The 25,668-nt window shown below is 33.7% G+C and overlaps 1 protein-coding gene across 5 annotated transcripts in view; it reads left to right on the top strand.

Annotated features, from left to right (window-relative positions):
- Positions 1-1,684: 1,684 nt before the first annotated feature.
- The window catches only part of LOC123530427 (uncharacterized), a 69,428-nt gene continuing 45,444 nt past the window's right edge, over positions 1,685-25,668 (top strand). The window contains exons 1-2 of one of the 5 annotated variants that reach the window (XM_053521535.1): positions 1,685-2,005; positions 22,242-23,288. In XM_053521535.1, coding sequence (XP_053377510.1) covers positions 22,296-23,288 — 993 coding nt within the window. In that variant the 5' untranslated portion in view covers positions 1,685-2,005; positions 22,242-22,295. Of the gene's footprint in view, positions 2,006-4,530; positions 4,790-9,946; positions 10,091-22,241; positions 23,289-25,668 lie in introns of those variants that run through there. The other 4 variants (XM_053521533.1, XM_053521536.1, XM_053521537.1 and 1 more) reach the window with 4 other exon arrangements.

The following is a 25,668-nucleotide window of genomic DNA, read 5'->3' on the forward strand; positions in this document are numbered from 1 at the left end:
TCAGGCAAACATATGAAGTAAAGCGACTATTATCAATGATATTGTATTAAGAATTATTTTAAACAAATATTACAAGAGCTAAACATCAATAAACTAAATCAATATCTTTTCAAATGGCGTGTTACAGGGTCAACGGTGAATAAACATACAAGTCTAAAACTTTATCAAACTTGGAGGGTTGATACAAATTAATGATTCTTTAAACAAGGGAAAATATAATGGGTAGGGTTCTTATCTTACGTTTTTCAGTTCTAAGAAAGTGTACTATCGTTCCTACCTTACCTTCTTATTCAGTTCTAACAGGCCTCGCTGTCGTTCCTATCTTACTTTCTTATTTCAGTTCTAACAGGCATCACTACCGTTCCTATCCTACCTTTTAATTTCATTTGTAACAAGCAACACTGTCATTCCTGTTCTACCTTTTTTCAGTTCTAACAAGGTTTGCTATCGTTCCTATCCTACCTTTTTATTTCATTTGTAACAAGCAACACTGTCATTCCTGTTCTACCTTTTTTCAGTTCTAACAAGGTTTGCTATCGTTCCTATCCTACCTTTTTATTTCATTTGTAACAAGCAACACTGTCATTCCTGTTCTACCTTTTTTCAGTTCTAACAAGGTTTACTATCGTTCCTATCCTACCTTTTTATTTCATTTGTAACAAGCAACACTGTCATTCCTGTTCTACCTTTTTCTCAGTTCTAACAAGGTTTTCTTCCTTTTTATTTTAGTTCTACCAGGTATCACTATCGCTCTGACCTTTTTATTTCAGTTCTACCAGGTATTACTATCGCTCTGACCTTTTTATTTCAGTTGTAATGAGGTTTACAATCATTCCTATCTTTTCTTTTTATTTCAGTTTTTGCAAGCAAAATTCCATTGTATAGTCTTTTGCGTACATAACATAGACATTAAACAATAACGCTAAAGGTGAATGTTGATTTTTTGACATTTCGTTAATATTTAATTTGCATGTTGCTCCCCTTCCTAAAAAATTACCTGTCAGAAAAGTATAGTATCCACACATAGAAATACTTATCTGACTACAAAGTCAGTCGTCGAATACATGTATATTGTAGTCTAATGAAATAAATTTATTTCAACTATATAAGCTGAAATTTAGATACAAATCTTTAATTAGTATTTACTGAGAAAACTTATTCGACATTTAACACAAATGAAATAATTAACATATCCGGTATTTAACAATTATAGGTAACTGATTAATGTTTTGAATAGGAGCCTTGTACGTGTAGGACTAAAATTGGTATAGTTATTTGATCTCTAGTAGCCAGGGCATTCATGAAATTGTTTTCTGTCGCAACCTGCTTCTTCACAGTTGCATTGTTTATTTTATCAATCAGATGTCATATGCAAAAGCTGTATTCTAATCTTTATGCCCTGCTCGCAATACTTTATTCTTACCTTCGACACCATTCACCCGTTTTGACTCCACTCTTACACTTGGACTGTTTTCTTACGTTTAGATTGAGTTCTCGCTTTGTGTGATTTAATTCGTACTATTTCCCCAAATGCCTGTAAAATCTCAGTATTAAAAAGCCCGTGTTTAAAGTATTTTATAACGTCACAACGATGCTTCCTCGTAAAGTTACTTTTGTAACAGTCCTTGGCATGTAAATACTGTATTACATTTGCAGTTAGAAATTAAAGAAATTAACACGAATGGTCAATACAAACCAGTCTGGGTAACTAGTAAATGGATGACCTGAACAGTTTACTGACAATAAGCTTCTGCCGTCATTTAGTCGTTCTCTAGACTTTAGTGATTTCAAAATTGGAATAATTGGCAATCAAAGCGTGTGATGCATTTGTATTTTCACACAAATATTGTGTTTTGGTCAATGGATTGTTAACGTAGTGAACATCCGGAAAGAAAATGGAAGACAAGCTTATCTGATTTGACCTGATGGTCGGAAATACACAAACCAAACAAAAATGTCACTCAAATAAAAGAACTGGTACAGATGCAACGTATTGGAAAACATGGTAAATACTTTAACCCTTATCCTGCTAAATTTCTATAATGAACTTCTCCATCTTTCAATTTGGACAGTACTACTAACTGTTAAAAGGGGTGCTTATCAGAAAGATACTGACTGAATGGCGAACAGTGCAGACCATGATCAGCCTGCATGGATGTGCAGGCTGATCTTGGTCTGCACTGATCGAAAAGATAGAATCTTCTGCCGCCAGCTGGCTAAAGGTTAAATATTTAACGATTGGTGCTATTTTCTTCACCGGTTAGCTGTTCAAAATCCATAATAGCTTGTAAAATGGTCTTCTTCCGCTAAACTGTGTTGGGAGAAAATTACCAATTATATCCTGCAGGAAAATAGATACTTGTATATAAAAAGACATGTGAAACTCGCGTCGCAGATTGTCAAACTTTCTCAAATTTTACTCTCATTGGACTATGGCTGTATTTCTAACAGTGCACTCACATGTGTGAGTTTGAAAAATGTATGCATGTTTGTAATTTCTCGTTTAATTTCATTATAATGGACCATAATAGTGCCAAAGAATGAGAATGGAAATATCTGAGGACTGTATGTTAAAAATATATACAGTTTTCACTGAATAGGTCAACTGATTTACAAAATAATAATAATAATAATAAAATATTCAAAACACCTCATGCTTACATTTGTTACCTTTTGACAACTTTAAAGCACGAGCAAAAACGTCTGTATTACAAATGAAAAGTAACTCTGTTCAATTTATCTTACACAATCGTAGAAAACAGATAAATGTCTTTCTTTTCACATATTTTTATAATTAACTTGTTTTTTATGTAGTCTTACTTTCCTTATTAATAACGAGACTATATAAATGCGAACTGCCAACACTGCACTTTACAAGAACTTCAAAGGGACTTACCCACATATTTTAGACGAAAAATAATTTCCCTCAAAAATCCATAAAAAATGAGGACATTGTACTCTGAAAGTGACTTTAATATTGTGCCGAAGGTAATAAACCGTTGAACGCTTTTGAAATAAGGCAGAAAATTTTAATAAGTTATATTCTTCTTGCATTTTTATCAATATCTATTTTTAATAATGTAACATTAAAATTCACCTACTTTATCATTTCAGTGTCATTATATACATTCTGTGCCAAACTTGGTGGAAATGAGCATGTTCAAAAATTTCACCCAAACATAGGGCGAGTAGCTTTAATAACACAGACTACTAGTATCTGCAGACCAGAAAGAGGGTTTTCTCAGTAAATAGTGAACCGTACATAGTTATGTCTTATTGAGAAAAAAAAACTTTTTTTTTTAACCCTTAGCCTATTCTGCCTTTACGACCAGTGCAGACCAAGATCAGCCTGCACATCCGTGCAGTCTGATCATGGTCTGCACAGTTCGCTATTCAATCAGTAAATTCTCATTGAACACCCCTTCAAATAATAAATGGTACTGCTCAAACTGAATGATGGACCAGTCCATTATAGAAATTTAGCAGGCTAAAGGTTAATGATTGCAATTTACATAAGCTGTATATTCTGACATTCCAGGCCTATCAAATTAAGCATGCATTCAGCAAAACGTATTTTGTCTATATGCAAATTGTGTTTGTAGTTTTAATTACATGTAATCAATCAGAATGAAATTCCAACTGTTTTGTCTACCCCTGGAGGACTGTAATACAATTTAAAACTGAATGGCTATTATGTATCATCACGCAATGAATCACGTAACATTTGTTTAGAGAGTGGGTTCTCAATGCACGCATTCGCGTTACTTTTCATCCTGTACTGGTTTTACAGTGAACCTATCAAAGTAAGTTGACGACCGGGTGATACCCCCAATACGTGACAAATCCTTTAAGTTGATTATGTTTTTTTTCCAAACTGTTTTAACACCAAATAAAGTTCAGACGGTATAAACAAATCTACTTATATGTCTTTTTGCTCTCTCTCTCTCTCTCCCTCTCTCTCTCCACCCCCCCCCCCCCTCCTCCCTCTCTCTCTGTGGCTGGTACGTTAATTTAAATAAAGAACATCTGCATTAGAGTTTAAAGCCCTCTCAAAACTAGAAATTATCTGCAACATTAACTATAAATATACTGATATACGTAGAATGTTTGGCGTTCGGCTCAGTTATTTCAAAAATACAATTTGATTTCTTCGAAAATGATGGCGATGACGGATTAGTGCAAATGTATCAGGAATCGGTCATTGTTTTGTTCAATGAACTACAGTCCGAAGTCGAGCACACGGTGCCATGTCTGGTAGCCCAAATCAACTGATCGCTACCAGGCACCTGCAAACGATCACGTAGCCGTACACCCACAGGGGGTCATTTTATCAATTTTTAAATAAGTCATAACATTCGTATTAAAGCTATAGAGAGACACTCAAGTTACACTGGGTACGTACTTGCACCTTATTAGTATTGATGTCTACACAACATTTAAACCCCAGTATGAATGTATAACTTGGCCGTACATGCAAAAGCTGTTTGTATATATTTGTTTACTGCTCCTTAAATGGATTTTGGCAAAGATTCCTGTGACAAACCTTATCCAACTGTTTTATCCGTATTATGAAAGACCTAGTTAGTACTGGTCTGTGAAGAACTAAATATTTCGGTACCCGTTCGATAAATAAGGCATGTGATATAGTAAAGAAAGAACGTCTTCATACTAAATCTATTACGAGCGTTTGATGAAATTTTAATTGGAAATCATTTTACCCAAAGATCTGGACAAGGATAATGAAATAAAGGATTTTTTCTCATTAACTGGAATAGACATATACGTTCAGGTATTTATTGCCATGTTTTGAATAGTATTTTTTAGACTACATGTTTTTCTCTACTCATTAAAAACAGTATAGATTTTTTAAATAAACCGTTCAGGCCATTTCGGCCAGCTTTGAGTTTTCTATAGTTCATCCACTTGGGTATCATGCTAATTATTTATGTTTTTCAGCCCTTGAATGTCAGTTTTCAAAGTTTTTAATACGTGACTTTTTTTATTTCTCTGAAAATAAGTACATATTATATACCGTAATAATTAGTGTGATAAAATAAATATCTTAAACATTGACTTGCGTGATAGCAATGGCTATAAAATAATATATGGATTTAAATGTAAAGTACAAATTATCATACAAATTGCAAATGTACACCCATTTATGCTACGCGCACATTTTGTTTGTTATTACTTGCTTAGAGATTAAGGCTGGCTAGGAAACTCTATCAGTCTTAAAGAATGTTGCACGAGTGTTTACAAGTGTCATTTATTACATGTTTATTTTTATGCATATTATTGACATATTTGAGTGAAATATATCTGACATATTCAATGTAATATTGTTTTCACTGGTACGGAAATCTGGTGACAATCTGACACTGAAAAAAAAACAAAAGAAATGTTGTAGATGTAGCATAAAAAATATCTTTTTAAAACCAGAATATACATTTTCACTAGTGGTTACGCCACTTGTCGAAATATCGCACCTGGTGTTCACTCGGCGAATTCGATCTTACACAGAAATATGAGTCTTTGTTTTATTATTATTTGTATTTTAGCATTTACAGTTAAGATTTATTTGTATACATATTCTTAGACGTACATTCTACATATATATTAAAATGTTTGAAATAGCTTTTAGATTTTATTTCATTTTACAATGTGAGACCCATTTCTGTTATCTCGTAAAATATGAAATAATGTCTATTATATACATGTACGTCAGTTTATGACCCCAGTGGTAAAATCTTGATCTGTTGACCGCTGGTGTCATTAAATATCCAACCGGATCTTTATTCAATTAATCCGATTTATGACAACTTAAAGCAAGATAAAAAGGATAGTGTTATATTTCAATATAGCATTTCAATATGTTCTTAATTAATCTGATGAAATTTGGCCCGTATGTAGTTATAAAACAAATCTCTTAGTTGATCTTTGTTGTATTATGTGACCAAAATTGTATACCTTGTTTAGTAAGCGGACAATACTGTATATAATGGCATTTTAACTAATTGTGGTTTAGTTTTAAATCTTTATTTAAGTCCAATTAATGTACATTACAATCCAGTTATTGGATGTTAAAGACTGTTATTTACAACAATACTCAACCAACTTCTAAGTTATCTACAAACGAAATAAATTTGTAATAAAAATTCATTAAAAGTAAAAAAAAAAAAAGAGTTAAAAACTGGAATGAAAAAAATACTCCATACTGCATGTGTTGTCACTCCTGTCTGAACGTAGGTGACCTGCTTAGTAGTCCTTTGGGATGTTGTAGAGCAACAGAGACCTATAAAATAATGCAATTTGATATCGTTTACACACATACAACATACTTCTATCTACGGTATATATTGTGATATTTTATCGATAATGTGACATATTCGAGACATGAGTAATTAATTGCTCTAATAAGAATATGGCTCTCTGCTACAACTGAATTTTAACGAACAATCATGAGGGAAAACTTCCATATTTGCTGTTAATTCTATGAAACCGTTCATGTTCTAAAGCAGTGAACCGTCTTTTACGACATTTCTTTCTAATCTGCGTTTTCTTATTGTTTAAAAAAATAATTATGCAATTGTCTTTTATCATAAGAAAACATAAAAGTTAAAGACAAGACAGGGTGGCACTGTTTGATTTCTTTGATATAAAGCGTAACACTTCCTTTATTTAACTAATGCATCTCTTCTTTCCAACTGAAATAAAGTATTGAATGTTTCTACTGGTAACATTTCCTCAACAGATGATCTAACCGTGGGTTTATTATCAGTCATTTCTTTCTTAAAGGGTAAGGAATGCCTGACAATAAGTTAATTTTATACGAAAGCCATCCTCAAGCCTTTCATCACTCTGAAAGAAGTTTTAAAATCAGACCACTATTGAAAAAGATATGGCAGTTTGAAATTTAAGAAATGGCTGATCATGGAGGCAGCCATTTTAGTGTGTTTATGACATCATTTACACACTGATGAATTGTTTACTTAGCAAATAACATTTTAAAAAGATTAATTTCATATGATTTTTGGGTGTAAGATGTAAAGCATGGTAATTTCTTTCATTTTAGCAATAAAAGTTGAGAAATTATTTTACAGAAATAAGTAAGTACAGTTTAAATATGCATCTAGAAGTTTAATAAATCCGCCATGTTTTCTTTCGTTGCCATGGAAACAAAATAGCCTCCATTTTGATTAAATATTTAAATGCTCATAACTTTCTCATTTTTAAGCTAGTTTTGAAAATTCTTTCACTTCTTTAAATGATTTTAGAAATCCTAGCAGGCGAAATTAACATAAGAACAACATTACCTTTCCCTTTAATGTAATATCTAGATTTTCATATAAAACCTAACACGTACTTTATATAACTAATGCATGTCCTCTTAATACTTGGAAAAGTAATCAAATGTTCTTCTGGTTTCATTTCATCAATAAATAATGTAACCATGACTTTTTATCGGTTTTCTCTGTCTCATTGCATTGGAAAATAAGATCGTGTTTCATTGATATATGTTCCGTTCGTTTTGGCCTTGTATAGCAACTGCTCTTGAAATCGTGCATTCATTTTGCTGTAGTTTGTATTTGTTTTCCTTTGATTAGTTAAGAATGAAAATAATAAAAGTTTGAAATCTAACGGACACATTTTAGCAGTGCAATATGGCAGTGGATACATATGTATGCAATTGTTTATGTATGGAAAATGTTCGACATTTCAACTGCTGATTTCATGTGCATTCAGCCTCTCATCTCCATCATTAAAAGAAAACGATTAACAGACGTTCTGCTAGACGACCAGTACGAAAGTTGCCCGTCGACCGTCATAGTCATAACCATTAACAAAAAACATCATCTCCAATCATCCAATGCCACTAGGTTAAATTCGCTGAAACTCTTTGAAGTTTATATAAGTGGTGACAATAAATGAAGAACTCTAGATGATATGGCAACAGAAAAGCCTTAAAAATCTCATTCTTTGAAACAATTATAGCTGGAGATTAGATATTCAGTCTGTCGCATCATCCAATAAACATTTATCCAGCTTATACAATCATGGTCCTGGGTCAAAGAACCAACCTTGGACCACCCATTTAACGCAGAAAGGAATAACAACCATAATAGCTTGAGCTGATAGCTTTATCCCAAACCTATACAAATGATAACATTGGGATTTACAGAGACAATACAATGCCAAAAGACCAGTTAAGCCTGTGAGGCCTGTAGATCGTTAGGCCCTTCTTTGCCGCTTTATTTATATCATCCTTACATTCAATATTTTTGTATTTTACAAAATACAGTTAATATGTTCGCATTGACACGTGTATCTATTTCAGTATATTTCGGTAGCCTGCATCCCCACTATCGTCCATGAACAGGCTCAATCAAACAGAGTCTGCAACATTTTCGTTTATATCGTGTTGGACGACCTGTGGTTTTCCACTTTTTTATTTTATATTATTTTAAAAAGATTCTTTTGTCAAGAATTCTTGGCAAGATCTAGAAATTCCTTTCATAACGACTGTAACCATGTCTTTCTATACTTACATGCTTGTTCAGACAATGTCAAGGGTCCAATTCCTGCAACACAAATTGATAGCGAGAACAAAGGTTATTTAGATAAACTTTAAATCTACTTCTCCTTTATGCTGCCAGTTTGCATAAGACGCAATTGTTTGAAATGCAGCTATATTGATCATGTGCCACCCTTAAGATGAGTAATTAGGGAATTTAAAATATTAATTGGATTTCGATAGCGTGCAATTTGTGCAGTAGATCAATCACTGCAAGGTAAATAGCAGGTTTGAAAGACGTTGAATGGATACAGTCGGCCGTGTTTAAACATTTTAAGAAAGTCATGCAAGTGAAAACTAATTTTAAGAAACTATCATGACAGCTTTATACAGATAGCAAATATTTGCTACACGCTAATTTGTAGTGCTATTTCTGATACGTTTGTATATAATTGGAATGCTTGTTACATTAAGGTAGAATAGCGACAGGAAAGTAAAGAAAACATGGTGACGCAAATACGTTCTGTTGTGCCGAAAATACAGGTATGATGTGTGGAGTGGTTACAATAGGGGCCCTCTGCTAATTTACATTTTTGTAAAATTCAGTTCTTGTCAAATTCAAGAGAACAAACACACAAACTTCCGGATCGGTGGTTGGTGTTCAAGTTTTTAATTATAAAACTCTATTTGATATTCAATGTAATTAAGCTATTGAAGACCACAGCTGTTCGTCTGATGCAATGACGTCAAACACCTTTTATAACGAGATTTTATGGTTCGTGCTTATGCATATGACTTATCAAGACTGGTTATATTGAGATTCATTTAAGAAAATATACCTTAGGAAATGGTGCTGATGAGGTCACACACCTAAGAACTTTATGACTTGGGGGTAAGTTTTCTTTGTATTTTAAGTAAGTATTTGAAAGAGAAAAGCAATTTTGAAATCTACAACCAGAACTAATCCATTCGAAATGACTAATCAACAAAGCGACCACCGGATCAAAAGTTCAAGTATCCGATCAGCACTGTCCGGTTATAGCACCTAGTGCCATTTCATCCTGTTCTAATTCCACCTTGAACAAAAGACTGTAACAAAAAGTTCAATATGTAATATTTTAATCGGATCTTATATAGACCTTTTATTGATACATAAGTTTAAGTGACAACCATATTAAAAGGTTCAACGATACACAAATCCTTAAGGGATAATAATCTATATGTTCAACTGTAAATGTGTCCCATACATAATTAAAGGTTAGATGGTAAGATAGAAGAATGGCTTTACAGACTTCATTCATCATTGCTGTATTGTTTGACAAAGTTAATCTAACACACAGGACAATTTTGTATACGGTGTCGTGTAAAATCTAGATAATCGGGAATATATTGTATTGTTTCGCAAACAATTACGTTCACATTATTTTTTTTTTACATAAATGGTTAATTATCTGTTGACATTATATTTACGTGTTTCATAAATGCAGACTGTTTTTAAATGTCCTGTTCAGTGTTTTTCTAATATTTGAATGGATTACTGATCAAACAGCTTTTATATTTTTGCAGATATGACGTAAGGTACGTGCATGTATTACGATCGTTTTTTAACTGTTCAGTCATTATCATCATCATCATAATTTACAATAACAGCTTCAACAACAACAACATCATCATCATCATCATACATCCCAACCATAATTTTCAACATAAACCATGATCTTCATTATAAAATCATAGACCTCTTTTTCTTATACAGTTTACACGGCAACGTTTTTATTTGCCTTTTAAAAAGATTCATGTGAGAAAACATTAACAGTTTACCGTTTTCTCAGTTTGAAGACGCCTTTTTATTCCTTTTGATTTCTAAACAGTCACACTTTAGAAACATTACATATTTCGTCTGTTGACTTCTTTAAGGACAAAGGAAAGTGAAATGTTTGGCAACTGATAAGCCTTATTATTGAGAGATGGCAATGCCCTCTTATATTTTGTTGATAGCAAAATATTTCAGTTTATAACTTTGTTTGGGCTATTCCTTCTGTGGTTTTAAAAATTTTGACCTTTTCTCTTGGCATATGCTAATCAAACGTTGTTTATGGACATTGAATGAATAGGCTTTTAGAACTGGTATTTTATAAATAAATCTAATCCCAACCACGCAAAGAGCATAACACCATTAAAACACATTACTTATACAAAACACCTGTCAGAAAGGGCCACTGTGCAAATTTGCCTAATGGGTTTCCTATTTTAGCTTACGACTGAAATATAATATGTTAATCTTCAAGTATTTTTTAATGTTGTTAAAGTGTAATTGACTAGTTAACGCTTTTGTTTATATCCCAAATCAGATATAAAGCCATTCCAGGATAAATACAGTCACGTGATGCAAATCGTTGGAACTCCCAATTAAAACAAAAGAAAGAAATTCAGCCAGACTAGTTTGAAACAGAACGTTACTTCAGAAGTTGTAAATTTTTAACAGTCGCTAACTGGTGACGAACTGGACAACAAATGTATAAGAAAATTCTGGATTTTTGGAGTTTATCAAAACGACCAATGTGGTGCAAGTAAACCATTGATTATTTAGTGCCAGGCACTGCAGTTGCTGCAAAAGTGCGGAATTAAAGGTGTAGAATCTTTCGAATAGTTTTAAAAGAGTTACCCAATTTTGAAGATGCTTATCCTTTGTAATATCTAATCTTTAATAACAGGATATATACGGCTGTATATCTTCTGTCGTAATATTTTATCCAACATGATTTGGAACTACATTTTCTTTCTGAAATAAGAATTTATATTATTATGTGACATAATATTTGATAATATTGACTCACACTTGCAAAGTCACTAACTGTATGAATGTGAAAGACTAGCAACTATCAGTATTGAAATGATGTTCTAAAATATTTTTAATAAGCGAACTAAATGTGAATGGGGATTTCAATATTGTTCAAGACAAGTAAATTAATCATATCATCGGGCGATTCGGTTTAATAACTGTTCCAATTTGTCAGTTAGATGAAACGTTGGAGGCCTAAATATTGATATATAGCATATTGTATTGCACATTTATCATGACCCTAGTTAATGAACATACGTAATCGTTCCTATGTTTTATTGTGGGCCAAATATTTTTCTGTTCCGATGGTTCGCAATGTCTTCGTATTTATCTATGATTGTCTATTTAAATAGAGTATTCAGGGGGCATTTATTGAGATTTGTATCAATAATCCGGTCCACTCTCTTCATTAACTTGATATTTGACTTGGGTAGCTCTTGATCCGGAGGGTACAGTTTGATTGATCTATATCTACTCCTGGATTATCACCTATGATTTATTAAAGTAGTTCATCGAGAGTAGGAATCGCAGTATAAGCTGTAGTGTTGACTTTATCAAGATCATAAAGATACCGTGTGTGGACTTTGGGGATTTTAACGGGTGTTGGGTAGTATTTGTTTAGTGTCTGATAAATAAGACTCGAGGGGTTTCAATTAATATTAGAATCAACTCGGGTGTTTTTGCGTATTTATACTGTGAAGTCTAGACGTTTTGTGCTTAACTGAAGGGTTTCTTCCTAATTTCATGTGGGCGGAGTAACTTTTAGAGTCTTTTATGCCTATGCGGCGTCTTAATCAATATTGGATCACGTTAAAAAGTGAACTTAATTACACGAAACTTGAGATTTAATTTATTGAAATATATGAAGAAAGAAATCACGTAAAATGTTAAATGTACTTGAAAATTTGCCTCCTGTCTCCGTTTTCAAAATATTTACAGGTACCAAAGCGGGGTAATTAAAATTATTCGTGAAATAATGGAGAAGGAAACCGCTATAATTACGTTCACCAAGAGTATGTACTTTAATTCTGTCATTGAATAACAAGTGTTTTACGGATATTCTTTTGTTCCGTTTATCTGTTAGAAACATCTTGTATTACAATAGAAATTTTTGCATTTATTCCAAGTTTAGTCCTATGTTAGGTAAATCTCTGAGATAAAATCAGCAAGCATTAGGGGTGTTATTCTATTATTACCATCAATACCGGTACTCTTTTAAAAGTTAGGGAACACTTTGATATAATTACTATAATTTGCCATAAAAATTGAAATGTCATGATACATTCTATTTAGTTTGGGACGGAAACAACCAACCGGGATAGTAATTTGTTACGAATTAAAACTTTAAATATGAATAAAACAAATTCCTAGAAGTACGCATATTTTCTGCTTCAGTTAAAACATCTCAAATAAGTACTGGCTTAAATTTCAATGAAGCTCAAAATACCGTAAATAATAAAAGCAATTTCAATCATCTGTTTTGTTTTTATCAAAAACTAGTGTAAAGCAATATTCTTCAGTCAATCTTTAAGTCTCTTTATATCATATATAGATATATATCGTTCTCTACGTTGACTTTAGAACAAAATATAAATAAAGGCTTAAATAAACTGCTGCCTTATCAATTTATCTTTTCGGAAAAGCGGGAATAATTCATCGATCAAATTTTCAAGAAAAGCATAAGAAAAAGGTTTCCCATCCGCCGACTGGCTTAGAAAAGCATAAGCAATGCAATGCCTGCCACCGACTTTTGTTAAGCTTTATCAGTCATAACTTATTCGAGAAAATCGTAAGTAAAGCTCTGTCAACAATCGATTGTTTAGAGTTTAGAGTAAAGCGTTTACTGAAATAAACACAGCCATTGTGTTTTGAGACAAAGATAGCAAAAAAAAAAAAAAAAAAAAAAAACAACAACAAAAAACGAATCTGTCACCGAAATAGAGAGAATACTAATTTAAAATTCCTAATGTAAAGCATCATTTTTAAAATAAATTTCCCGTTGCAGATCAACAGAAGAACGCGCAAAGAGAACAGTTTTTGGCAATGAAATTGTAAATTCTATATCAAAATCAATGTAATGCCACCGTCTTATCGGGTGATAAATGAATTGAAGGGAAACGTCACATTCCGAATTTAGACTTTTAAATAAATATTGATAGTCGATTAATTCAATAATCTGACGATAAAGGTTTTCGTTACCTATGAATTACATAATATCAGTTTAACACCATTAGAAAGGAAGTATGAACTATTTTGCTTATATTGGAAATTAAAATTTTGGATTATTTGTGTATGTTATACGTAACAGATGAGACATTTAGCAGTTCGGTTTGGACTATATCAAGTCATTTTGTGGAGTGGACGGGTTCTTCTTTTTAAGTACAGCATTGAACACGGTATGCAAACACTGTGGTCTTTCTTTTAATCTTTATATGAGCTTAATATACAGATCTGTTTTTTCTCAGTGTTCATGCGAAGTGAACGACTGAATAGGATCGGCAAATTAAGCGATTCATGTTTATTTTGCCGATCCTATTATGTCGTTCATTTCGCATGAACACCGAAAAAAAAGTTTCATTTCTTATATTTACATTATATTTCCTTTCCATTTGTAAACAAGATTATATTATAAATTGCAAACATTTTGTTGCATTTAACATTAAAAGCACTTCCCGGCCATTCCGTTCACCAGACGGAACAACTGCGACGTCATCTAAAGAACGTTCTCCCTGACTATACGCGGACGTCCTCAAAACAGCGGACCATTATCACTAAGCAGCGTTGAAGTAACTTTAGCGCCTTTCCTTTTGCTGTTCATACGAAATGAACGTCATAATTTTTGAATGGAAAAGAACAGGGAGAATGTAAATATAGTTAGTAATTACTGCATTTTCATTCATAACATATCTAAAATATACTTGAATTGCATTAATAAGTTTCCGGTAACGACGGCGGAATTCTGTATTAAAATCTGCTAACGTTCAAAGCAAACACACGCGTCATACTTGAAACTTTCACTGAATTCGATTGTTGAGAAGGGAGTGTATACCCTTTAATGTCATTTTTTGCGACTCAAAGTGTACAAATCAGCACTGAATTTTAAATAATTTCGTGTTACTTTACATAACAGAGACTCTTGTCAAGTGCTCCTGTCAAGACATTTTCGTGTGTTTTTTAAGACTGTGCTACACGATCCATACCTGGGTCGAGATCAGCTCTTCAGGTTTTGAAACATTTTTTTCTTTTAGAAATTTGAAGAAAAAGATAGTCTGGAACATTTAATGCTGCTTGCTGAAAGACTCTTTGGCATATTTTCCCCAATCTCACCACGTTATTTTATTGTTCGGTTACATATCAATATCCAAAGTCTGCGGTGCCAGCTGCTGTGTTACAGCACTTTAACTAATTAAAAGCTTGCGTTTTATAGTTCTGTAATATTGCAGCGATTTGTAACCAGGCACATGATATATTTTACAGAGACCCACTTTTACTGAATCATCCAGATGTTCCTTGAGTATCAGAATTATGCAGTTTATTATCTACCTTTTTACCAGTCCTAGACCAGGTTGACCCTAAATAAATTTTACATTGCTCCAATATTGTTATCTTGTAAACCTTGTTATTTACCGAAGCGTTTTAAAGTGCAAATTCGTGATACACATTTTGACCTGCTACAATGCTCTGATATTTTAGTTATATGAAAACATTGAATCGTCTTAAAGTCAGATTTTAAGGAGTATTCTAGGTAAGAAGCTATGCTTTAAATTTGGAGCGCAATCGGAAAAACACAATTAAGATCACTTAACCCTTAGCCCGCTGGCGGCAAGTGGTTCTGCCTTTGCGACCAGTGCAGACCAAAATCAGCCTGCACATCCGTGCAGTCTGATCATGGTCTACACTGTTCCCTATTCAGTCAGTAAATTTTTATTGAACACCCCTTCAAATAATAAATTGTATTACCAAAATTGAATGATGGACCAGGTCCGCGGGCTACAGGGTAAAAATGCAACCATGTCGAATTCAATTCATTAAAATACTTATATTTTCAGATGCTTTATGGTTTAACAATATTTATAGACATAATTGCAATTGTTACAATAAAACAAACATCAATAAAAAGGATTGAGTTTGGAGCTATTCGCTTTTTTAGAAACGTACTTGTTCTGCTTGCAGTTTCTTCGTATGCCCATATGATAAGAGAAATAAATTTGTCAAACTGTAGAATAAAAAGGATTGAGTTTGGAGCTATTCGCTTTTTTAGAAACGTACTTGTTCTGCTTGCAGTTTCTTCGTTTGCCCATATGATAAGAGAAATAAATTTGTCAAACTGTAGAATAAAAACATGTTGAGGAAAAGAATTGAACTGCTTATATACTGTAACAACTTTATAATATATTGATATTTAAAAAGATGGGATAGGAAGGAAGGAAGCGAAATAGAAGACATGAGGTTAAAAGTTCAAGCATGTCACTTTAGACATATGGAGGTTTGGAAGGACTTTTGTTAAACCTAGGTAGTAGGGCTAAAATGGCAAAGGACCTGGGATACAAAGGTATTTTTCCATGGCAGTAATTGTTCTGAAGTATCAAAACTCTACGTATCAAATCTCTGTTTTCTGTATATATTTATGTACATGTAGATACATTGAATTATTAACAGTGCTTGTAATAGAACAATGTAATTAGTGTAACTGTGATTATTGGCCTGATGTTGCTAATGATATATGTGCATTCTCTTTAATGTATAAGACAGCTGAAAAAGAAGTTCTATGTATTTTCTACCTCACCACAAAATGGACTGTTTGAATTTTTGTTTTGAAAATAGATGTTTATAGAGAGAGGTATAGTGTGTCCTAAATCTGCCATAAAGAGTCTAGTAGTTACGTTCACCTGCACCTTCCCAGGATTAATTTCTAAATACATTAAGTTAAGATATGCATCAAAGAAATTATTCACTATTTCCCTTATGAACAACCCCGTACACTTTACATGTGCACAATAATGATGTAAATGTTATAGTTATACCATGGAAAATTTTCTCATCGTTGAAGAGAATATTTCTATTTCACTTTGAAAACGATACGTTAATGGAAATATCAATAACCAACTTTTCTGATATTTATTTATGTCTTCATTTTTCCCGTTGTTAAAACGACATTTTTTCCCAAGTATGCTGTATATGTTGTTTTCAAGGGGGTATATTCTCACTGTCAGTTTCTTCATGGACCATTTTTACCATTTTGGAAGGACTAGTTTTACTGCTAGATAGTAAATAGTAAAACCACAATTTTCTGATATTTATATTTAAGTTGTTTTATTCATTTTTACTTTATAGAACGCCGTATAGGAATATCCAATGGGATATACAACATTTTCCAATGGGATATATAACGTTTTCCAATGGGATATATGCTCTTTCCTAGGACTATTTCACCATATTTGAAAGGTTGGTTGCAATGGGAGATGAGATGGAAGTGATAATAAAACAGATGCTATGAAAGCATGTGAATATTTAAAAAATAATTAATGTTGCTCCCACCCGACGTGAATACAAATTAGACATTTATCATATCCTTTTCAATTTAGCTTGAAAGAGACCCATTTTTTAAAGTATAGAATACTTTTCAATTGATAGTCACGATACCTATTCTTGTATTTAAATGAGAGATGCACTCTACCTATTTTATTTAGTACAGCTTGATATACACGTTATATAATCCCATTTACAAATAGTCACATTTTTATAAAATTCTACTACAACACCAAAAAAATGTTGTTGTTTTTTTGCGTGCGAAACAATTCAGATTTGCTGATTTTTAGTTTATTTCTATTCAGCTTGCAGATCTGTCATTCCAGAAGGCATTTTTTAATTAAAACGACCCAGTTTTGAAATGACATTTGTAATATTTTTTAAAAGTTATAATCAGTAACCATACCATTTTATGTTTCGAAGGAAATGTATGCGCTTCCCTCCAGAATGAGTTGTTTACAAATCATTCCCATTGCGATGGGACATGATTGACATATTAGTGAAAGAAAAATTATGATTACATATTATTTTCATTTTGGAATTGTCCTCTGAAAGTTGCCACTACCACTGTCAACAACTTCTATTCATGTAAGGAATGAAATGAAAATTTTTAAACGAAATTTCAGCTATATCACAATAGTCTTTTCTGTATATTAAACATTTTGTAATTTTGCTTTTCGTCTGGCGCTTGATTAAAATTGTTCATGACTGGTTTTAGAGTGAAGAAATTGTTAGATCAGCAATGTTGAATAAACAGATCACAAAAATATCAATTTTTAATTAAGCACATGTTATAAAAGGACCGTCTCACCATTTAGAAATATAAGATATTTTCCTTTTCGTATTCAATTTTAGTTTTATGGTCTAATTTAGTGTCTTAAACTGCTGTAAATTGTTGATATGGTACAGGAAATAATTCACATTAAAATCGAAGCTTTCAAAAGACTGCATTGTAAAGTATAGACGAAACCTTAAACATAAATTATTTTTAAATGAATAAAATAAAAGCTTCGTATTATCATAGCATTCACGTGGGCTTTCACTCAGACTGTTCATATTGTTCTCAATAGTTTTGCACTTCTCAGCGGAAGTAGGCGTATAAATAGAAAAGTGTCTGTCATAAATTCTTAACTCTGAATGAAATATATGTTATCTCTAAATCCTATAAATCTATACAATTTCTTTTGTAAGTAGCGTCTACTGTCATCTTTAAAAGCCCAAATGATGAAGCTTTTTCGTTAAAATTAATGTTGTGTCCTTTTAAAAAAAGTGTCCTTTCAAAATTGTCAAAATACTGTATTGTGATAATTATGATATAAGATACTGACAAATTTATATTTTTCTTTCATATCAGTCAGCAGAACATTAAAAGAACAATAGAACAATGTCTCGTCTGTGTTTAAAAGAGAAAAAACGGACAGGGTAATTTTGTGTCAGTTCTAATTTCTTCAAGTATTTGTTAATGATCATACACTTTAAACATGATTTATGTTTGTTACAGATCAAAACAAAACGGAGGTTTACAATGGCAACAATTATGTAAATCAAAGATGTTTATACTTGGTGTTTTGTTGTTGTCTGTATTGCATTTGCATCTAAAGTCTTGAATATTGTTTAAGATAATAATCATAAATGATTATAAAACACTGCATAAAAACTGGTTGTCTTAAAACGTTCCATGACAATCTATGAGAAGCATTTAAAAACGAAGGAGCTATCTTATCTTCTCTTAATACTGCATATTGAAATTAATTCATGCACAATTGAATTTACACTGACGAGATAAAGAAACGCCTCATTCAAACTCGGTATACAATTTTTCGTTAACCGTGATTCAAAATTAGAAAAGAACAATTCCATTCGCAAATTAGATGCTTTACAAGAATTTATGGTCGATAAGAAATCATTTCATTGTCGCATTAAGCTTAACTCTTGAATTTTAATAGCCCGGTCGGAGAAATTGCATTAGAAAAATCAGTAGCGCGTGTGGCCACCTCTGCTAGCAACTACAGCAGCAAGGCGACGCCTCATAGAGCCGCACCAGTTGCGTAACAGATACCGTGGGATTCTGGCCCACTCCTGGTGCAGCGCTGCTACCAGTTCCCGGACGTTTGCTGGCTGGGGTTGACGTTGGCGTAACCGCCGTCCGAGATAATCCCACGCGTGTTCAATCGGATTGCAGTCCGGTGAACACCGCGGCCAAGGTAAAACATTAATGTTTCTAGCCTGTAGAAAGTCCCTGGTGACGCGTGCAACGTGAGGTCGCGCGTTGTCGTGCTGATAGACTAATCCTTGACGTTGACGGAATAAAGGGACAACTACATGACGTAATATCTGGTCGATGTAACGCCTGGCTGTGAGATTACCTTGGCAAACGACGAGTTGGGACTTAAACCTATGGTTGATTGCTGCCCACACCATTACTCCACCTCCACCGTAACGATTGTGCTCCAAAACGCAATTGTTTGCGTAGCGTTCATGGCGTCGTCTATAGACACGGATACGTCCGTCGGCGTTCCACAAGTTGAAACGCGACTCGTCACTGAACACTACGTTCTGCCAACGCTGGCCGCGATGGTTGCGGGCCCAAATAAGACGTTGGTGACGGTGGCGTAACGTTAGAATTAGACCGCGGTAGGGCCTACGACAGGTAATTCCGCGTTCTCTGAGTCGATTTCTCACTGTATGTCGACTAATTGGACGTCCACGGTTACCTGCAACTATACGTGACGTAGATTGCGCCGTCACAAATCTGTCACGTAAATGACGTTGACGTATATAATTATCCTGTCGTATTGACGTTACACGCGGTCTACCTGAACGGGGTCTATCGATAGACGTTTCCGTGTCTCTAACACGTCGAATAAGACGCACAATTGTCGAACGAGAGACGTTAAAACGTCTAGCAACTTGTTCCTGCGTTCGCCCACATTCAAGCATAGCCAAAACCTGAGCCCTCTCTTCAGAATTCAGCCTCGGCATTACGAAAACTAATGTTTTTTCAGAGAATAGCTGAAAATATGGTTGTGTGTCGTATTACACATGTACATGTGCAAAAATCGTTCAATCAAACCACATGGTTTACATGCACGGACTGCACGAGGAAATCATGACCAGGTACATGACGTGAACAAATGGCTGAATGAAATCGCGCGAGTTTTTGTTCACTGTGTTTGTCGGTCAGAGTACATGTAGATTTACTACATTTCACAACAATTAAAAGCGTTAGGAAAAAAATAACGCCAAATTTCAATGAGCCGTTTCTTTATCTCGTCAGTATATTTTAACGTATGAGAAAAATGAAATATGCATACTGCATTCTGCTGTATTATTTCATTAGAACTGGTACAGAACTAATTATATATTCGCAGTATTTTTTTCCAGAACTGTTTTCCTTTATTATTTGATAGGACCTTTTCCCCCCAAAATCATGGCATTGTGTGTAACATTCTTTTGAACTGCCTTTCAAATTCAAACATAATTATATGAACCAACTTGTAGGACATTTTTAGAAAGAAATGACGATAACTACAATTATACCAAACGTAACAAATTTGTTCAAATATTTTTTCATTTAACAAAAGTCTAGTTAGTTCATTGGGGTACATACATATTGACCGTTTGTGTTTGCCCTGTATCACATTGTTTCTTCGCAGCATGTTTTCAGTTTCCATTTCGATTGACACAGCGTTGTGTATCTTACGTTGATCGTTTTCAATGTGGTCTGATAAATATTTCTCGTCTGCAAATTCTCGTCTGCTAATCTCTTTGAAAAGATCATCGATTTTCAGATAAGAGAAAAATGGTCTTTACTACGGGGTAGCGATCTGAAATATGTAATATTAAATGCTGGGGTTAATTCGGATTTTTGTTTTGTCACTAAATGATTATCGTTTTTATGAATGTAGTGTAAATTGAAGCAGTAGGTATATCATGTATCACTGAAAGATTAGGCTGGATTAAATTGAATATATTAATAAATTATACACGCCGAATGAAAGGTAAAAGCTATTAATTACTTTTCTACTTTTTCTTAACATTAAAGATAACGACGTAAACAAGGTCACATAACCAAAAGTCATAGTAGTGGACTTTGATAGTTGTATTAACGCGACTCTTTAAATCTGAAAGTCAAATATGATTTTATTTGATATTTTCTGATTTTAAGATACGTTGTTTTGGTCTGAATGACACTGTATTTATCAACTTTGAATAGGTTTACATCAAATCACTTATCGGATTAACATTTATAAAACATAAATCGAGCTTCAATGATCAAAATGTTTTCTTTGCTAACATTAAAATAAAAGATTCACAATATAATTTATTTGCAAAGGAAAGGGCACTTGATTTAAAATGATCTAGAACTAAAGGTTCTGTACAAAAGTAATCTTATGGCTTAAGTTTAACCCCTGACACTCCTTGACACCCTTCTGAAAACTTTTTAGGTTATTTAAAGATAATCCTACTTAAAGATAGGTATTGTCGTGTTATGTTTAGGTCGCAAGTTCATGAGGTTTTGTTTTGACGATCATTTTGTTTTCAGTTTGTTCGAACGGTTTTTCATTAATGCCGACAAATAATGACAAAATAAAAAATACTTTCTTGAAGCAAATCTTTGCTTATAAAGCATTTTGAAATTCTTTAACTAGGAATCGTTGGTTTCACTTTAAAAAGGACTCCGAAACCGGGCAGCGAGACATTTCACGCATGAAACCATATCAACCCGTTCAGGCATAATTAGTCCATATCTTTTCAAATTTTAGCTGTCGTACCGTTTTCATTTTCCCTAGTAAAATCAAGTTATTTGTAATTTAAGAAAGACGGAAAACAGGTTTTGATAAGTCAGAAATTATAACCGAAAGAAATTGATATTGTTGACATGTAACATATATTCTAAAATTGCATTTATTATGATGCTTTGATTTTATCTGTGAGAATAATAGGAAGCCACCAATTAATGCTCTTTTGAAAATAATTTGAGGTTTCGAATACACCCACACCAGGTTTTCAAAAGGAGCGTTGTTTAGATTTATGATTCTACCAAACTGAAATAAAGGTACCAGCGTTCATCCGTTAATTTTTGTATGCAACACACAGGTGCAAAAATTGAAGTTGGAATTTAAAATAGATGGGAATTACATTCCCTAGCAAAACAGCTAAAATTCCTAAGGAAGACTGCACTTGAGTTTATTGTTGAACAGGGCTGAAGAAGTTTGGAAGAGATCTGCCTTTGTGTGCATTTATTTAGTTTTCAGCGTTGCTACCAACACAGGCTACATCTATTTCTACACTTATTTATAAATGAAGCAAGACTGCTAAAATGTTGAATAGTAAAAATACGTTGATTTATTTCAGGTCTAAGGTGAACAATATTATGGAGTGACACTGTAATCATGGAGTGAGGTAACAATGGGATCAGGAGTAAGTACTGTTTGTGGCAGTAAGCGTTCAGTGCTTATCGCTAACAGCGTACGGAAATTACCGACAATACGCGAAGATGACATTGATTCTGATATTGACGTTGAAGCGGAACTTGAAATAAAACCAACTTCGGGAAAATTGCATCAAGCAGAATCGCGTGACTCTGGGATTGGTGAAAACGATGTACCAAATGGGTATTTATTTCAGCGGCAAAATTTGTCAGCCAACTTAAGGAATTCATCGGATTCAAGTCCAGAAAAGTCAAGAGAGCACGAGAATAATAAACAAAATGAGCAAACAACACGCGTTTCACGACCTCATTCCTGTCGACTTGGACACAGAGGTCATAGAGGTCATTCAGAAAGTGTGGGAAGTTCAAGAAAAGCAGAATTATCTGATTCACAGATCCGGCGGTTAGTGAGGTCTGCAAAAGGGGATCCCCTAGTTTCAAATGCTGAAAATATTAGAGATGAACTGTCAGACGATACATTATCCTTAAATAGTGTTAGTTCATTATCACCAGACAGACGAACAAATGCAAGACCAAAAAGTGCTCGAAGACGTCTTAACAAAAGAAACAGAAATAACAAAAGTGAAGGAAAGAATTCAGCTAGATTAATCAGTGACCTTGACAGTTCCACGGACACAGAGATCAGTGATACAGATATGCTCTCTATTCCTGACGAAACAGGCGCTTTCAATCGGAGCAAGGACAACACACCGCGTAGGAAGGGATGGGTTCGCAACGAAGACTTTACGGATGTGATGATCTCCTCGTCTGTGACTCCTAGAGTAGGTGCGCCTACGGGAATGTACAGAATTGTAAGTGGCACGTATTCGGATATGGACGTGAACCTGGCGAAGAAAGCTAGCGAGCGGTCTATATCAAGTATTATACTAACGCCCATGGATGGCATGAGCACCCCCACTAATTCGGAATGTTTTGATGCACCTTCTGATTTGTGTTATCACTGTGAAGGGGTGAGTGTATATCTATGTGTTGTTTAACCTTTAAAGTCGGATGCTAGCTTCCCACTATTTATATATTATTCATACGAAAAAGACACAAAAGATAATTACTTGTCAGAAACAAATTAACAGCGGCGTTGGCAAATTAACTTCTTTTGAAATGAAATCAGTTTTATTAGCTAGCATCTCGCTTTTTTCAACGTCAGCTTTCTATGCGCAGTAAGCTATATTGTAATTGAACCAATTATCCTATATTAAGCAGGTACTGTCAGAACAGCGATGCTTCAGATGGGGAATTATTACATCAACATAATATACATGAATAGTTTTTTTTTTCTATGTTTGGCATAAAAACTCCGAGATATATTTATAATAACATTAAGACGAGAGGTTCAACTTATATTTTAACACATTACAAGCACACATGCATGTTCCATTACAGTGTTAATTCTGCGATGCTTAGACGAAGACGGCAAAGTTGGCTTAATTGTTTCTTTATGTACCCTTTGATCATTATTTGTCATTTTAGCGTATTTATAGAGCGCTGGTAAAGCCGTTTAGTTAGAGTTCCCAGTATACCATAGAGGATGTAAATATTTTTGTAGAATCCATTCCTTGGAGATACGATATATGTATTCATGACAGTCCAATGTTGGTTTTGGCTGCATGAGATGCATTGATGAAACATCAAATACATGTATTAGGCGAAGGTTTATCAATAAACCATCCTTTAAACGTTTAAATTTTATTAAACTGTTTTTCTATATAGAAATTAGAATTCGACTGAATTTATGGACAGTTTGAATCAAAGTATTTCATCGAAACTCCATTCATAGCAATAAGAGTATCTCTTGCAGCAAAAGAATAAAACTTAAAGTTCATAAGTTCCACACAATCATTTGTCACATTTTTTGATATAGCACAACCACCTATGCTATAGGTTCCACCAAAGTAGTTCATAACCTTATCAGAAATAACAAATTTTCCCCGTATCCGACAGCCTCCACGAACTTTCCATTTGTTTGTTTGAATTCCACTATACCATATCTGTTGCACTGTAAAATAATTTTGTTACGACTGTTTGGTATCCATTTTCAAAGAAATGTTGTACCATTTCTTTTTTCATTCTCCTATATGAATACTGAGTCCGCTGTGCTCTCTGAGATGTCACATATTTCACGAATACAACTTCATTTTTCGGATGAAAGTTACCCAAGGACGAACAAAAGTGCAAAACTAAAATATATCCTCATGCATGTGTCTCATATAGCTGAAGAAATATAAGTTGATACATCTCGTATAACCAGTGTATTTCAAACACAGACGAAACTAACTTTTAAATGAAAAGAATCGACCTGCATTATTGTATTTTTAAAGGTAATATGGTCTCTCTCTCATTTGGATGTTTGATGCCATTTCTGTAATAGCATAGACCTTTTGGCGGGCGTCAATATCAAAATTTATAAATATATACGATTTTCTCAATAAGGACAGTACGATTTTCACCGTCGCGTTTAATCAGAACCAAAACCATGAAGGAAAATATCTAAAATATGCGTGAAGAAAGCTGGCAATAACAAACGTTAAAACGTCAAAAACTCGATACCAGTTATCTTCTGTCTAAAAGCGTGCACCAGTCATATCACACGTGAAGTTTAATTGCTTCAATTGTAAAAGAAATTGTTTACAATATTCTGTCTGACTAATACATTGGAATCATGCTCAGCATTATCACTGTTGGTTCCATCTATTTGTGGAGCTTTGTATTTTCATTGGTGAAATTAAAATCAACGACAAACAACAGTAACTGCACTATAGTAACTTAACTGGTATCGAGTAATTTCTAAGTATTGTAAATATATAGCGTTCTTACTCATAGCCGGAGGCCAGTCATTGTATGTAAAATACCAAATATGTCGTGTATGGTTCGGGAATTTTGCTTATAATGGCTGTGGAACACCACTGGTGAGAAACTAGAAATACTTTATGCATGCTGCCCAGCCCAGTTTCACACTTCCGGTGCAGTTACGTTGCAAACGTGGTACTGAAGAAAACTAGAAAATATTTTATGCATGCTGCCCAATCCTTATTCACTCTTACAGTGCAAGTTTGTGGTTTAAATAGTACTGAAGTAAGAAAATTCAAACCAAGAAAATAATTGCATGCATTGATGCCTAAATGTCTCGGCGCTATAGATGTCAATATAGTTATTTTCATAGAAGTTCTATGTAGTTTGCCAATCGTCAGAAGAATATAGCATTGACAATACAAACAAACATTCAATAGTAATAAACATGAACGTAATTGCCTCTGTCTCTGTGAATGAATCAATGGAAACTAGGTTCTCCGTTTCAGACTATTGCAAACAAAGCCAATCAATTTAGGAGTTTTA

Source organism: Mercenaria mercenaria, chromosome 13 (genome assembly GCF_021730395.1).
Source record: "Mercenaria mercenaria strain notata chromosome 13, MADL_Memer_1, whole genome shotgun sequence".
Lineage (NCBI taxonomy): Eukaryota > Metazoa > Mollusca > Bivalvia > Venerida > Veneridae > Mercenaria > Mercenaria mercenaria.